We start from the raw sequence: 17,462 nt of genomic DNA, 5'->3' as shown, positions 1-17,462 counted from the left end.
TTTCATGGTACTGATTGACACATCTACTAGATGGTCACATGTGTGTTTACTATCAACACGCAACCATGCATTTGCCAAGATAATATCTCAAATTATCAAGTTAAAGGCAAATTTTCCTGAACATCGGATTAGTTCAATCCGAATGGACAATGCTGCTGAATTCAAATCTCAGGCATTCAATGATTATTGTATGGCGCTGGGGATTCAAGTACAGCACTCGGTACCGTATGTCCACACCCAGAATGGTTTGGCTGAGTCACTAATCAAGAGGATTAAACTCATAGCAAGGCCATTATTGATGAATTGCAAATTGCCTTCGTCGTGTTGGGGTCATGCAGTTCTGCACGCTGCTGACCTTATACAATTACGACCAACTGCATACCATTCAACATCCCCAATACAAATGGTACGTGGAAATCCTCCAAGTATTTCCCATTTGCGCAAATTTGGATGTTGTGTATACATTCCAATCTCACCACCTCAGAGAACAGCTATGGGCCCACACAGGAAAGTGGGGATCTATGTGGGATTTCAATCTCCGTCGATCATTAAGTATTTAGAACCCTTAACAGGGGATCTATTTACAGCCCGTTTTGCTGACTCTATTTTTGATGAGGAACATTTCCCGGCATTAGGGGGAGAATTTAAGTACCAAAAAGAATGCCAGGAAATAAATTGGAATACTCAATGTGTTCCAGGTTCTGATCCACGTACTTCAGAAACTGAACTGCAAGTTCAGAAAATTATACATTTGCAAAGACTTGCAAATGAACTGCCAGATGCATTCACTAATTACAAAGGTGTCACTAAATCATTCATTCCTGCTAGGAATGCACCAGAAAGAGTGGAAGTACCGAATAAGGCCACTCAACTCCTAGAGAGGAGAAGTATGGTGAATAAGCGCTGTTCTGTTGCCAAGAAGCAAAGAACAATAGTGAATGCAAAAGGACACCAAAATGATACAATGTATCATGTGGATTGTGATGATCCACAACCCAGCTCGGATGTGCACATAACCGAGGCTGGGACATCGGAAAATCCTAGACACATCAATTTGGGAAATTCTGATGAGTCTCTAAGGAATGATGAAATTGCCATCAACTATGTTGAGACTGGTGAAACATATGATAGAAAAGCTACCAATGTCGACATATATTTCTCCGAGCAGATTGCTGAGGACCTTCAAAATGATCTAGATCCAAAGACCATGGCAGAGTGCAGTAAGCGCTCGGATTGGATCAAATGGAAGGCAGCAATCGAAGCGGAGTTAGCCTCGCTTTACAAAAGAGAAGTTTTCTCTGCTGTAATACCTACACCACGTGATATCTTCCCTGTGGGATATAAGTGGGTTTTCATTCGGAAACGAAATGAAAATGGTGAGGTAGTGAGATACAAAGCAAGGCTAGTAGCACAAGGGTTTACACAAAGACCCGGCGTTGATTTCAACGAAACTTATTCAACAGTCATGAGTGCAATAACATTCCGATATTTAATATCTTTGGCAGTGCAAAATCGTCTATCTTTGCAGTTGATGGACGTAGTGACCGCATATCTTTATGGGTCACTGGATTCTGATATGTACATGAAAGTTCCTGATGGAATAGATGTACCGAATCCAAAGACAAAGTGCAACATGTATTGTGTAAAGTTGCCGAAGTCATTATATGGCTTAAAACAATCGGGCAGAATGTGGTACAACCGATTGAGTGAATTCCTTTTGAGTAAGGGATACACGAAAAATGATGATTGCCCGTGCGTCTTCATCAAAAGATCCAAAGTGGGATTCTGTATCATATCAGTTTATGTTGATGACCTTAACATCATAGGTAATAAACTTGATATTGATGAAGCACGTCATCATTTAACGACGGAATTTGAGATGAAGGATTTGGGTAAAACCAAATTTTGCTTAGGTCTACAACTTGAGCATTTACCTTCTGGAATCCTTGTACATCAAAGTACATATACCCAAATGGTATTGGAAAAATTCAATATGCATATGTCTTATCCTTCAAAGACTCCTATGGTGGTCAGATCCTTGGATTTAAAGAAAGATCCATTCAGACCACAGGATGATGAAGAACAGACATTGGGACCGGAGTTCCCATATCTCAGTGCTATTGGTGCATTGATGTATCTTGCTAACAATACCCGGCCGGATATTGCTTTTGCAGTAAATTTGTTAGCAAGGCACAGTTCTGCCCCCAACGAAAAGACACTGGGTTGGCATTAAGAATATTTTCCGATACCTAAATGGCACAAAGGATCTAGGACTCTTTTACAAGAGAAGTAATGATCGTAGTTTAATTGGGTATACAGATGCTGGCTATTTATCTGATCCCCACAATGGCCGATCGCAAACAGGATTCGTATTCTTACAAGGTGGAACTGCCATCTCGTGGAAATCGTCTAAGCAGACTTTGGTGACCACGTCCACCAACCATTCTGAAATAATTGCATTATTTGAAGCATCACATGAATGTGTATGGCTTCGTAGAATGGTGAATCATATACTCACAACTTGTGGTATTGGTTCTCTTAACTCACCAACAATTATCTATGAAGATAATTCAGCTTGTGTTGTTCAGATGGATACAGGTTATATCAAGAGCAATATCAATAAGCATATTTCTCCTAAACTGTTTTATCCCCATGAACTTCAGGAAAAAGGGGATATAAACATCTTGCAAACAAAGTCTTGTGATAATCTTGCAGATCTATTCACACAGTCTCTACCATACTCTACATTTCAGAAATGTGTTGAGAGGATTGGTATGAGAAGACTTAAGTGCTTGCAAGGTTCAGGGGGAGTAATTCCCCATGATATATAACCTGTATTGAACCATCATATTACACTCTTTTCTTTGTATGAGTTTTTGCCTTGCTAAGGTTTTCTCATTCAAAGTTTTTAACGAGGTAATATCAACAAAGCTATATGCTTCATCATTGATTTTCCCCACAGGGGTTTTTATACATGATGATTACAAGCATATTTTTCTTTTGGAGACTATGTGAGATTATTCTCATTATCCAAAAGACATTGTGTACTCCTTATTTTTCCCACAGGGTTTTTGAGGAGATCAAGAATTTGATGACAGATTGCAGATGATCAAATGGATTAGGATTGATCAAGGGGGAGTGTTACAAAATATTTGTACATGTGATCTAATCCATCCATGTGACAGTTATTCCCAAGGGACACACCCCTTGAGAACACTTGTGTATATACTACCCTGTCTGCAATAAAGAAACCATCCCTGTCATTTGTCTCATTCTCTCCTGTCTCTCCACTGATTCACCACTGAGCACTGCAATAGACCACAATAAATACTACAAATCAAGCATATTAACAGGGCTGAGCCGAACTAGATGCTGGTTTCTAGACTCCGGTAACCCGGAAAGGACCCTCTTAGGCAGGATAGAGTTTGTTCATACCTACCTGGCTGACGATACATCAGAGCATGCATGATATCTCCTTTGTAAGTGTCCATGGCCTTACATGGCGTAGATGGTGGCGGCGCGGTGCTTGCTGGTAATCCACCGCACGAAGGAGAGTCTGTCATCTTTGCTCATCGAGCAAGTCTAGATCCTTAGGGCGTACTTTGCTGCTGCAAAACATCTTGATACACAATAACCAAGGGGAGCCCGACCCCATAGGCCAAAAAGAACGGAGTTTCTCTCGTGGCCTGATTAGGAGTAGTTCTGTTTGCCCAAAGAATCGAGTTAAGGCCCTGTTTGGAAGTGTGGTATTTTTGTAGTTTTGAAAACAATACTATGTTATTTGATTATACTATAGTATTGGAACCCCAAAAGATATTTGGTTTGTACAGATAAAACATGGTTTTAATATACCCAAAACCGTGATATTTTTGGAGCTTTTGAGGGCCTGTTTGTAAATGCAGTTTTAAAATACTGTAGTTTTGAGATACCATAGTTTACAATTGTACATGACATAAATACTATGATATTGTTTTACCACAATAAAACTGCATCATTGCTCACAACCGAGATCTGTTTGGTTCTATTGGAAAAAAACAAAGTATATGTAGAGAGAAGAGAAGAAAACTAAGGTCCTGAGTGGAGTTTCGAAAACACCAAAAATACCACAGTTTTGGATAAAATCATGGTATTTAAAACTGAGTTTTGACTGTACAAACCAAACAACCTTTGAGCTCTAATACTATAGTATTATCAAATACCATAGTATTGTTTCAAAACTGCAAAAATACCTCAGTTTTCATCTCTTTTCTCTACATATCTCGGTTTTGAGCAATACTATGGTTTTACTGTGGTAAAGTAATATCGTGGTATTTGTGTTATGTACAATTGTAAACTGTGGTATCTCAAACCTATAGTATTTCAAAACTGCATTTCCAAACAGGCTCTAAGATGATATACCTAGCTATGTTTTTAAGACAATTATATATCTAGGTTTTGAGGTTTCAAAGGATTTTAGTGTTTGCCCTCTCAGCTTGTCCGTTGCTTGAGGGATAGTGCGGTGAGGCAAAGCATAGTTTAATATAACCTGGTTAGGAGTTTCCTCTCTTTTCCTTATGGAGGGAGCTTTGGAGTAGTTGTTGGAGGGCAATTTCACCCCCAAAGCTCCCCTTCGTGGGATGGGGGAGGCACTAGAGAAGGCCTAAGGTGGTTCGATTGGTATTGCTAGGGCCATTAGGGTACTTGCGGTGTTGGGGTAGCAGTAGGCTCAGGGTGGTCCTAGTTTGTCTCCTATTAGAGTTGAAGTTTGTGTTGATGCAGTGTAGACAACCCATCTGTTATTTTCATGTGCCCAAGGAAAGTGCTTCTGTGTGTTCGCTAGGGCCCATGAGGCATAAATATATCTATGTGAGAATAGCGTCTATCAGTCATTGATTCTAAACAGTTCAAAACTATTTTTTTAGTAATCATCTAAATGTTAGCTGTAGCTAATGAATAGCTGATAATGGAAGAGTGAAGAGCTGGGTAAAGATCTTGCAGAAACGATCTGAAGATTTTTTAGATGTGGAAAGAGTGATCTGAGAGTTTTTTGGCCTTTATGTTTTTTTGTGTGTGCTGGTGATCTAGTAGCCAGCATTTTATGGACCTTTGGTACTGCCGTACTGGTCTGAGTTTGAGGTGGATTGTTCATGTAGTTTCTCTTGTCGTATGTTGATAGATCTCTTTTCAAGCTATGTGGTTGCTTGTGTTGTAATTAGGCCTGGACGTTTGGTATTACTCGGTACTTCAGTTCCCATAGGAATTCGGTTCCTTCCAAAGTTAGTTATGAAGTAGCAGCGTGACGGGTACACAGAACTATATCAATATGTCACGCCCTTTGGAATGCATGAATTTCAGAATAATTATATAGGAATCAGTTCATCAGAAAAAAAAACACGGAAAACTGAAAAATTCTGCAATCCAAAAAAGACCCTAAACTTATTGATTTCAACGATTTATTATCCCTATTTGTAATCTTATATGTAAATCCGGAAAGCTATTATCATCGTCACCTTTTCTTTTACTTGGACAGTACCTCGTAACAAGATTGATCTGTAAATTCGGCTTCAGTATTTATCAAAAAAAATATTGAACTGATCACATAGACATGTAACAGTAGGTTCAAAAATCCAATTTTAACTTAATTTTAATATGATTTCATAGTGAATAATAGTGCCAAATACATAGTAGTACAGGAGAATTCGCTGGAGCAATAGAACGGTGGACCACCGTCAGTCACCACCCCGCGCGGCCATGTTCAACTTCCAAAGCTGCCGCACAGCACCGTCACCGCGCCGGTGTCCTCTGCGGCGCCCACCTTTTTTTCCCCGTCCTCTCCCGCCCGCCACGCCTCCCAAGGTGCCCGCCAGAAAACCCGTGTCCCTACGTGGTAGCTCAGCGACTTTTCCAGAGCACGGCGTGGCCCACCATGCCACGGCGCCGCGCGCCCCAGGCCCCAGCCCAGCCCCACAGCCGCCAACCACCGTCCATCCCCGTCCCGCCCACGCCCTGCGCGGCCCGGCACCACGCCCACGCGCACCGCGCGCGGCGGTTTGAAACCCATCCGCCGCCCCCCTCTATTTATCCCGACACACAGCCCCACCCCACCCCACATCTCCTCACTTCACACCACTCCCGCCATTGTCCTGCGCCTTTCTGCACCGCCACACACACCCCGCTCCAATCCAATGGCGCCTCGCCAAGCCGTCCTCGCGGTCGTGGTCCTCGCCGCGCTGCTCCCGTTCGCCCTCTCTCGCGGGCTGCGGCTTGGCCACCACCGCGCCCAGCCGCACCCGAGGCCGCACGGCCACGCACCGCTCGGAGGTGGCGCGTGGTCCTCGGCTCACGCCACCTTCTACGGCGGCGGCGATGCGTCCGGCACCATGGGTACGTGAGCGACCCCCATTCTCAAACATTTCGCGGTTCTCGTAGGTTTCAGTACCCTGCCGAGATGCCTTGGACTGAATTTCGCATCTGAACGCGGCGCGTCCATGCAGGCGGGGCGTGTGGGTACGGCAACCTCTACAGCCAGGGGTACGGCACCAACACGGCGGCGCTGAGCACGGCGCTCTTCAACAACGGCCTCAGCTGCGGCGCCTGCTTCGAGGTGCGGTGCGACGCGGCGGGGGGCGGCGGCCGCTCGTGTCTGCCGGGCTCCGTCGTGGTGACGGCCACCAACTTCTGCCCGCCCAACAACGCGCTCCCGTCCGACGACGGCGGCTGGTGCAACCCGCCGCGCGCCCACTTCGACATGTCGCAGCCCGTGTTCCAGCGCATCGCGCTCTACAGGGCTGGCATTGTCCCCGTCTCCTACCGCAGGTCCGTGCTCCGTGGTTGTTTATTTTGCCCGTGTATAGCAAAACAAGAAGGGAAAGGAACTCGAGCAGATCTGAGAGCCGCGCTTGTTTGTTTGTTTGTTTGTTTGTTTGTTTGTTTCCTATCCTACGTGCTGTGCAGGGTCGCGTGCAACAAGAAGGGCGGCATCCGGTTCACCATCAACGGCCACTCCTACTTCAACCTGGTGCTGGTGACCAACGTGGGCGGCGCCGGCGACGTGCACGCGGTGGCCGTGAAGGGCGACCGTTCCGCGGGGTGGCAGGCCCTGTCGCGCAACTGGGGCCAGAACTGGCAGAGCAACACGCTCCTGGACGGGCAGGCCCTCTCCTTCCGCGTCACCACCAGCGACGGCCGCTCCGTGGTCTCCAGCAACGCTGCCCCGCGCGGCTGGGGCTTCGGCCAGACCTTCAGCGGGGCCCAGTTCAACTGAACACCCTCCATCGTTCCCGCAGCGTCGTCTCGTCCGTCGTCGACGCGGTGCCACAAGTAGTAGTTTTCCGTTGGTCGTGGTAGAGTCGTCCACCCTCACTCGGAGCTTGCCGAGAGGCGCCATGGTTTTATGAATGGTGCATCTCGCTTTGGATCTGGGGAATTACCAGTAGTTTAGGCCTAGTATTAGCGCGGGTTTTGTCGTGCTGGTGTTAGCCTGGTTGGTGTGGTAGCGTTTTGCTTGGTTGTTTTGGAATTGGAAGTGGTGGTAAGGCTGGCTTGCAGATTAACGGAGGTAGGCCGCCTTTTATCACCCGCCAATTAAGCATTTGTGGGGTCTCATGGTGATGGCCTCTTTCGGATGAGATGTTTTGCGTGTTACCCAAGTGTGTTGGTTGTAATGAACCCTATTAAGTTTGTGCTGGAACTTCAGTATGCATAGTCATTTGGTTCGCTATCTAATTTGTCATATTTTACCTACCTTTTCTGGCTAAAATTAGTTATTTAATTTGAACGGTTAAACTTAATCAATCCATAAACCAAACACCAAACAGACCCCTAGATTTGGAATCCACAGTCGCGGGCAGGTCTACTGAGAACGTTTGTGAGCTCTTGGCAATTTTTTTTTAAAAAGCTGTCCAATACGACGTGAACAACCACCCGCGAACGCTCATGTTTTGTTTTTGTTACGTGGCATAATTCTGAATACTGTACACACTAACTCAGATTTCTTGTATTCATTACACAAGTAGGCACTTTGATTTTTCGGAATCCTCTTACTATTCAAAATTGAATAACAAGAAATTCCTTTCGTATAGATTCTCTCGTGATTCCTGGTCACCAAATCAGCACTAAGGCTATCTGCACTCGCGGACTGCAAACTGGATGCATCGCCATTTACAGTAAAATATCCCTGCAGCGGTGGACTGTATGACCAACTGCACCGGGCCCAAGGCAAGCTCGAACCTCAGATATGGCGTCTTGCAGTGGATACCCTATTCCTCCACGTGGACTGTCTGCGGGGGATAGAGCTGGGCGTTCGGGTTTACCCGATATTTCGGGTCGGGTTTTTTATATTTCGGGTTTTAAACATCTAAGCCCGAACCCGTACCCATAATGTCGGGTACCCGTAATTTTGGGTACCCATACTTTCGGGTACGGGTTCGGTTAATATCAAAATACCCGATGCTAGGCTGGGCGGCGCTGTCCACTAAGATGCTGGAGTGTTGGGCGTCTGACGCTGTTAGGCTGTCTCCAGCAACGTCCCCTAAATTTCATCCCCTAAAAGAATATTCTCTGTCCTTTACAGCACTCTCTAAAAGATTCTGTACTCTATATCTTCTTCATCTCCAGCAATATCCCCTAAATTTCATCCTCTATATCAATAGTGCTACTAGATTTGACATTCTATATTATTTTTTACCGCTCGTCAGCACGTGCACAGAAATCAGCACACTATATAGAGCACCGCCGTACATTCTCTATACATAGCGCATGCATGTCATCCTCTAAGGGCGTGTTCGGCTGGCTACAAGCCGACACTGTTGCAGCTGTTTGGACTGCTGCAGCTGCAATCCATAGAGAGAAAAATACTGTAGAAGCCGCAGCCGCAGCCGGATTGCAGCCGCAGCAAGCCGCAGCGAACAAGCCATAAATTTTAGAGGACCTTTTAAAGTCCCTTGTTGGAGGGATAGAGGATCTGACAAACCTCTATATGTAGAGTACAGGAGCTTTTACAGGACCCTGCTGGAGCCAGCCTTAGGCTGGGCGCTGCCGCCTGCTGCTGCGGGAGAGAGGCCTTGCCTTGCCTTGCCTGTGGAGTGTGGACGCTGTGGCCGCCGACGATGCTGTGCCGCTGTGGGCTGTGGCCTTGCCTTGCCTCACAATGAGAGAGAGAGAGAGAGGAGAAGAACCGCAGGGGCACACCGCAGACCGCACACCCACACACGCCTGCGCGGCTGCGCCCTTGCCTGGAATGCCTGGAATGCCTGCTGCGGTGTTGCCGACTGCCGAGTGCCGACCGCGGAGCCGGCAGCCGCCACCTCTAGGAGCTAGGGTTTGTGCTTTGTTGATTTGTCAATTTCATGGTCGTGCTCCGGTGCTCGTGGCCTCGTGCGGTCGTGCGTGCCTCTGGGCTCTGGCTCTGGACAGTGGGTCTGGGGACTGGGGAGGGGGGCGCTTCCAGCCAGTGCGTGGGCCGTGAGAAACTGAGAACTGGGCCGTGAGCACTGAGCAGGCCGACTGGCCGAACACCTGGCGGGCTGGCGCAAGCACGCAGCTACAGTGCTTCGGGTAGCGTGGTTTAATACCCGATTAGGCCCGTACTTAATTCGGGTATTTAGTTTCGTTACCCGCTGAAGCTATTTAGGTAACGGGTTTTGGGCTATACGGGTACGGGTTCGGGTATTTCGGGTACAGGGCTTCGGGCTCGGGTTTTATGCCCAGTGCTAGCGGGGGAGGCGGAGTGCCGAGCGGGGAGGTAGATAGGCGGGGTAGGAGAGTGGGAAAAATAATATAAAACGTGGGAGTTGGTATAGAGTTGAGATGTAGAGTAAACATGAGCGCAGGAAATTGTTGTATAGAGTAGAGAATATTGCTGATTAGGACGGAATATTCTTTTTAGAGTGGATTTTTAGAGTTGAATGAGTGCGGATAGCCTAAGCAAATGTGATACTGTATCCGCCACCATCACTACAGAGGCAAGGGAAGGGGAGGCGAGAGGATACCACTGTAGTCAGCCTAACCCAGCTAAAAACAACTAATAATTTATTAGCTAATAATTACCGGTCTGTAACAGGGCCTAAGCGTTAGCGTAGTTGGAGTCATCTCACAGAATTAACGAATGGAAACAGCATTAATTGGACGTACATCTCGGAGCCCAGAGCATCAATCAACAAGTGACGAATTTTTTGCAAGACATGTCCATATCTTGCAACCAGCTTTCCGTGTGTGCGGGAGCCGCGCAGGCACCTTCACTTTCACTCGCATGGGAAAAGCTATCCCAATTCGCGTTGCCAAGGGGCCTGCAATGGCCATCGATGCGTGCGCGTTTGACACGGCGGAGGTGGTGGTTGTGGCAAGCAACGTGCGAGTGTCAGTGGCCACAGTCCTACAGTTGTAGCAAATACGAAGGACGGGTAGTACTGTTTCCTTCAAAAAAAGAAACTTCGTAGTACTGTGCTTTGATTCTCTGTGATATCTCTCTCTCTCTCTCTCACAGCAGGCTAGGCCAGCAGTGTCCTGTCCCGTGGGCTGACAGTTGAGGCGTCTACGGTTGGAATGAACGGCTGGGAGAGCTCGCCCTTTTTCACTTTTGTTTAAAACGTTACCTTTCCACACCGGCTCCGAATACGGCTCGTGAAGAAACTAAACAATTCAAATTTAATCAAATAATATAAATAATACTGTAAACGTTCGGCTAAACCAAGAGGTGTTCAAGCCTCTGACTATAGATAGCCAAGTGGATCATACTAAATGGATACTAGGTATAACACAACCCGTACTGCTTTGACACGGTAGGTAGTATAGATACGACTGATTGCTTGCAATGCATGCGATTGTAAATTGTGATTTATTATGATTTTTAAATATAATAAAGTATGCATGTTTATGTTTTAAATTTATATATATGTAATTTTAAAGGTGTTCTAGCTCTTTTGAGCACTCTTAAAGTGAAATAATATCTAGACCGACAAGAGCACTACTAACTACTAAGTGCTATACAATGGCGTCATAGGTGCTATAATGCTGTACCTGTGACGATGGTTAGGTATAGTACTAGCACGACACGGTTACTGACAGTAACAAATAGTGCCGTGCTTTATAATGTACGTACAATGTTGTCGGTTTGGGCACATGTACTTCTAACTAGCTCTACAAATAGGCCTATACTTACCGGCTACCGTCATTTGTTCTTGGAGTGGAAAACTTGACAGCATCAATATAAATACTAACAGGAGTGGCGATATTAAAGTAGCATACAACTCCCCATTTATCAGTGGGAAAATGCCATGCGCCTCATCTCCATCGCCGTCGGTTTCATATCATACTACCCCGCGCCCGGTGCCCAGTGGCATCATCGTGCCCGCCCAAATTCCCAGGGCACGCAGCCGACGTAGGCGGTAGGCCAACCACCGTCGCCCGTCCGCCCGGCGCAAATGCGACGCACGCATCAAAGCCGCCAGGGAGAAGAGCCTTCTAAATAACGTCCAGGTCCTGCGACAGGAGCGGCGTCGGCGTCGCCAATTAATTCGCTCACCACTGGTACTTCGCCTTGACGAGCACGTCCTCATACAGCACGGCGGCGTGGTCCCAGCTGAGGTCCTGCGCCATGCCGCGCGCCTGCAGGCCGCGCCAGCTCTCCTTGTAGTTCCGGTACGTGGTGAGGCAGTGCGAGAGCGCGTCGATCATCCGGTTCGCCTCCGCGCGGTCGAACGTCCACCCGAGCCCGGTGTCGTTGAACGGGTCGAACGGCGCCACCGTGTCCCGGAGCCCCCCCACGGCGTGCACCACGGGCACGGTCCCGTACGCCATGGCGTAGAGCTGGTTCAGCCCGCACGGCTCGAACCGCGACGGCATCAGCAGGATGTCCGCGCCCGCCGTGATGCGGTGCGCCAGGGGCACCGAGAACCCCACCCACGCGCGCACCTTGTCGCTGTGCTCCGACTCGAACCGCCGCAGCATGTCCTCCAGGTCGGCCCGCCCGGTGCCCAGCATCACGAGCTGCACGTCCTGCCCCGCGATCCAGTGGATCGCGTCGGCGATGATGTCCACGCCCTTCTGGTGGTCCAGCCGCCCGATGAACCCGATCAGTGGCACGTCGTCGCGGACCTGCAGGCCCAGCTGCCGCTGCAGGGCGGCCTTGCACTGCCGCTTGCCGGTGTCCAGCGTCTCGAACGTGTAGTTGGTGTAGTCGTCGGAGTGGAGGTGCACGTCCACAGCGGGGTTCCACTCGCTCATGTCGATGCCGTTCACGATGCCCTGCAGCTTCCAGTCGTTCTGGTTTATGATGTCGTGGAGGCCCCACCCGCCTTCCGAAGTCTTCAGCTCCCACATGTAGCCATTGCTAACGGTCACCACCCGGTCTGCCGTCTTCAGCCCCGCAGCAAAAACGTTGCTGTGATCCCCACCAATGTTGTCATACAGTTTGAAGTGGTCGATGTAGTGTTCAGGCAAGTCAAAATTGACGAAGTCGTCTACAGGGCCACGACCCTTCAGAAAAGCGAAAAATGTGCATAACTGCATCAGCAATTTACTAATTTTGGCCGTGTCAGGTCTGAAGTTGAAAATTATATTTTTTTTAAAAAAAGTCAACCAGCAAAATCTAACTGAAATACACAATATTTAAGTCTCGAACACATGATTGTTCATTAGGTTTAACAGAGGTGTTTGAATGCAATAGAGCTAATAGTTAGCTCTTAAAATTAGTTGAAGACATCCAAATAGTCTAGCTAATAATTTCGCTATTATCTGTTTTTAGCAAATTAACTAATAGTAAGCTACTATTTATTAGATAGCTAATTACACTAGCAATTTTTTAGCCAACTAACCATTAACTCTAGTGCATTTAAATACTCCTTTAAGATTACCATATTCATTCCCACAAGAACTAAGGTGCTATTTGGTTCGAGAAATGTAACGTAAATGATAATGGTAATGGTTTACACTCGATTACTGGCGGTAATAAGTTTGAATAGTTCGGTATCAATTTTTAGTATGGTATCTGATTACGGTTGGACTAAAACAAACATGATTTAACGTTATCACTTATCCATTACGTTACAAATATGTGAACCAAACGGCACCTAAATGAAACCTGAAAATGCTAAAGGACCAAATTGATGCCTCCAAGTAGCAAAGAACTAGTGCTGAAAATAGGAAACAACCTAATCAATCCCTCAAAATAGCAAAGAACTGACGCCTAAAAGTAACAATTTTACATATCTAGCACAAGTATTCCTAAGAATATATCACAAAAGCATTTCCTTACATGGGTAACATTCCTGTCTAGGGATGGCAGCGGGTCGGGTTTTGTTCGGGTATAACAATACCCGACCCGAAATTATACCCGAGACTTCTACAAATATCCATGCCCACCAAGCCAATCGAGCGAGAAACTGTACCCGTATCTATGTCCATCGGGTATCCACCGGGTATCGGGTATCCAGTGGATATGTTATTGTGTAGACTAAATAACATTCGGTCAGTGTTATAATAAATACATAAAATATTTTAGTTTACATCTAAGCACCAATGCAACACGAGAATGACTATATTTGGCTACACGTCGATACAGTATCTCAACTTATAATTATCACATCCAATAAATTTAAATTTGAGTAAAGAGAATAAAAGCTTAATAAGTTCATGACAGTTGACAGTTATAACATTGTCAATGTCTCATTGGTCTCGATTACATTATAGTTGACTGTTAACACAACATAAATTAATATTCATTAATCAACAACACATGCGAGTGAGTTTTTCTAGTGAATGTAGCACATTTTTAGTGGATGTAGAACATTTAAAGAGGTATATTGATATTTCGGGTATCCACTGGATACCCATGGGTAAAGTATTTTACCCATACCCGACCCGATGTATTTCGGGTATCCGACCCGATAGAACTCACGGGTGAGTTTTTGTACCCGTATCCATATCCGGTATCCGGTGGGTACGAAACCCGCGGGTATCCATACCCACGGGTCCAACTGCCATCCCTATTCCTGTCTGAGATATGGGTAACTTTTCTTATACACCAATACCTTTTATCCTTTCAAAAGATTCATAGTTTCATTTCATCTGATTTGGGTCACTAGACAACTGGAAGAAACTAAAAATATAAAAAGCTATTAGGTTTATTGAGTCGTGAATTTTTCCTTTAAAAAAAACAATAAATGCTATGAGTCGATAAATCTTGAAAACTTTTGCAGGAGAATTACAAACAAAGATATCAACAAAATAAGTACATGTGATTTCAAAGTTTTTAGAGAAAAAAACAAAGGGTAGCCAAAGTTTAAGGTGCAAAACCTGATGAGCAATGTTGTGTATCACAAGCACAGAGCGAGCATACTGCATCAAACCATTGTCCCGGTAATAGGCCTTTAGATAGACAGGCAGAAGTGCGGTATGCCAATCATTAGCAATGAAAACTAAGTTGCCATCACCATAGACAGTACCGCCACATGGAGCATACCATGGAACCTGCAAATGTTCAAAATAACTTTGAAAAAGAGGATGATGCAGATTTATTCGCCCCACAATAAACTATAGCCCATATGAGCTGTAATTGAGTCTGTCATAACAAACTATTCAATGAGGTGCATAGACAGCTTGGAAAAGTAGAAGAAAAATATATTAACTAAACAGTGAAGGGTGTATATTGTGTAATTCTATGGGGCCTGGTCACTGTTGACTTATCAAAATTTACCAGCGATGAATTTATCTTCTTATTAGCCAGTAAGCCATCATAATTTTTTTGTTACTTTGTGAATTTCTTAGAAACCAATGGCTAGCAGTACCTCAACAGCGGCCTTGCAGAACAAAATCATGCGCTTCAAAATATCCTGCCATCAGGTGATTAAATTCAGAGACATAGTTTAGATAAATGTGACAAGCATCCAACTTGATTTTCTACTGTTAGCAAAAGCACTTCAAAATTGGTATTTACCAATCTTTCTCCCCCATAAATATTATTGTGCCGGTGCCGGAAGGGAGGGGCTTCTACGAATACAAAATCAACTCCATCAATGTAAGAGTGAAAATAAGTAACTTCTGAATCCTGAAAATCACAGGAGGAAAAAAATCAGGTCTAGCATATTTTCTTTCTTTCATACAGGATCGGTTCTACAGCGACTTTGTTTCCACTTTTTTCATACCTGTCCAGCTACCTTGTAACGTCTCCTTACACCTAAATCCCGGGCTTCGGCATACTCTCCATATCTTGGTATCACGACCTAACATCAGGACACAAAATTGCATTACTTTTCTGGTCATATATGAATTATAATTTCCTCCTTTTTTTTGTGGAAGTACATTAGAGCACTGAGACAAAACTTGTGGTTACAGAAGTATGACTATGTGATCTTAATTTTTTCCCCATGTTTCGCAAAGGACAAGAGTTCAGAATCTGCATTCAGGCGCATGGCAGCTGAAACAGTATCTGCTGTCTCTCGTAGGGTGCATAGATATAACGAAAATGAAAGAGATGAATACCATAACACGGTGTCCTCTCCTCGCCAGAGCCTTAGGCAAAGCACCCACGACATCTCCAAGGCCACCTATGCGGCAACGGTTGTCAGAGCAGTCGCTTATTTTGGACGGAGAAACTCAGCTGAAATGCAACCTACCTGTCTTGCAGAAAGGAGCACATTCAGAAGCCACCACGACGACGTTCATCACATTAGGCCCAGCCAAAGGGCCAGGTTCATTATCCTCCCTGTCATAAGGAGCACTCGCCGCCGCATCTGTAGCCGGAGCTGCATCAGCCTTAGCATCCACCGGTTCAGCGATGCCTATGCTTTCCACCGGTCTAGCATCATCACCTGCGGGCTCTGGCTTCACCGCACTGGCATCGATTTCTCTCTTGGTGACAGGAGCTGATGGATGATCAGCTTTGGGTCCGGACACCGGCGCGGCGGTGCTCGCGCTGCTGCCCCCACTCGTTCCGTTTTGCATTGCAGCGCTCTGACTTTGCTTCGGAGCAGATGTCAAAGGATTGGGAGGTGAAGCAGAATCCACAGCCTGAGTAAACAGGTTTGGGACACAGCTAGAAACTTAGCATCAGCGAAGCTCACCTAGTACAGAGTTCAGCGATCCGCATCTAAAATATACAAGCGCGTGTGTCACATGTGGTAGTTGATCATGAGAAAGGAGCGGCTAAAACTGCATGTGCAGCTGCATTTCCGTCAGAAACGGTGAGTTGGTGCTGAATTTGACAAGCAAGCTGTGCATAAACCCAATAGCAATTTTATACGGAGTACTTTTTCATGCGGGAAAAAATCGAGTTAATAAATGTTCCGAGTAAATCAACCTTGGCCGTGCTGCCCTGAACAGCGCCCGCCTGGGACGAGGAGGAGCTCTTCGCTGCCTCCTCGCTTTCGCCCCCGGCCGGTGCCGCTGCGGCGCGTACCGACGCCGCTCCATCCTGAGGCGGGCCCCGCCGCGCCCAATGCAACCGCAGCTCCGCGCCGCTGTAGCCGTACGAGCGCAGAGCAGCACCCACACTGCCCCGCCTGCGCCGCGGCGAGGAGGACGCGACGGGGAGGAGAAAAGCCGACGACGAGGAAGAGATTGCCCCCGGCATGGGGATGCCTCACGCTACTGCTGCTTCCGCTTGTACCAGCGCCTACCAGGAAACGAGAGCCTGGAGCGTAGGGATGGCAACGGGGAATTCCCCGCCCGGGAATAGCTCCCCATCCCCGTCCCCACGACGAAAAAACTTCCCCGCGGGGATCCCCACGAACGCTTGCGGGGAGCATTTCTTCCCCATCCCTGTTCCCCGCGGGGATAAATCCCCAACGGGGATCCCCATCCCCGTTTAAATCACAATTAAGACATACGTACTTTGCTATTAATGTTAAATATTGTCACTTATACACATTGTCAGATATAAGAAATCATTATGCATACATCAAAATGAACACATTTGTACAATTAGTGGTCTCTTGATAAGGTAATTATTTATTTTTGTCGTTAACTAGTACACAAAAACATAGTCACGTACAAGTTTAACGGGTCCCCGCGGGGAACGGGGATGGGGAATGCTTCCCCGTCCCCATCCCCGTTTACCCGTCGGGGGATAAATTTTCCCCGTTTATATCCCCGCGGGGGAAGTTTCTTCCCCATCCCCATCCCCTAATGGAGGAATTCCCCGCGGGGAATCGGGGATCGGGTCCCCATTGCCATCTCTACTGGAGCGTGTATGGCGAGCAGCGCGCGCACGAGCCACGAGGGAATTAAGCAGTGGGGGGAGATCTGCGCTAGTTTGTGCGGCCGGTGTTAAGGCGTGGATGATGGGCCCTGGAGAGCGAGAGCGCGTACGGGGAGTCGGGGACGACGAAAACGAAATAAAGCACAGGGAGGGAACGGGGGCTTGGTGTGGTTTTTTGCATTTTGCGTGGGAGATAATTTTTTCTCCAAAGTTATTTTTTTTACTCGCGGCGTGATTGACCTGCGGGCCAGGGTTCATCATTACGTGCACCACGTGGAGTAATGGGTGT

General features: G+C 46.7%; 2 protein-coding genes across 3 annotated transcripts; one reads left to right on the top strand and one right to left on the bottom strand.

Annotated features, from left to right (window-relative positions):
- The first annotated feature begins 6,076 nt into the window (after window positions 1-6,076).
- On the top strand, window positions 6,077-7,704 carry LOC109939178 (expansin-A5). Of its 2 annotated transcripts, XM_020552756.3 has the most exons (3): window positions 6,078-6,363; window positions 6,474-6,795; window positions 6,934-7,704. In XM_020552756.3, exons 1-3 carry the CDS (start codon window positions 6,165-6,167, stop codon window positions 7,241-7,243), a joined length of 831 nt encoding a protein of 276 aa, XP_020408345.1. In that variant the 5' UTR covers window positions 6,078-6,164; the 3' UTR covers window positions 7,244-7,704. The 2 variants fall into 2 exon arrangements, with proteins under 2 accessions (XP_020408344.1, XP_020408345.1); XM_020552755.3 differs by having other exon boundaries at window positions 6,077-6,363; window positions 6,474-7,704.
- Window positions 7,705-11,038: 3,334 nt separating this feature from the next.
- Window positions 11,039-16,607, bottom strand: LOC541656 (starch synthase homolog 1). Its single transcript, NM_001111410.2, has 8 exons — window positions 16,274-16,607; window positions 15,591-15,984; window positions 15,457-15,521; window positions 15,120-15,197; window positions 14,912-15,022; window positions 14,763-14,807; window positions 14,272-14,445; window positions 11,039-12,453 (listed from the first exon to the last, which is right to left on the bottom strand). The coding sequence occupies exons 1-8, from the start codon at window positions 16,544-16,546 to the stop codon at window positions 11,497-11,499; spliced, it is 2,097 nt and encodes a 698-aa protein (NP_001104880.2). The 5' UTR covers window positions 16,547-16,607; the 3' UTR covers window positions 11,039-11,496.
- Between the last annotated feature and the right edge of the window lie 855 nt (window positions 16,608-17,462).

Source organism: Zea mays, chromosome 4 (genome assembly GCF_902167145.1).
Source record: "Zea mays cultivar B73 chromosome 4, Zm-B73-REFERENCE-NAM-5.0, whole genome shotgun sequence".
NCBI lineage: Eukaryota > Viridiplantae > Streptophyta > Magnoliopsida > Poales > Poaceae > Zea > Zea mays.
Note: the sequence above shows the minus strand (reverse complement) of the source record. Positions and strands in the feature narration are given on the sequence as shown.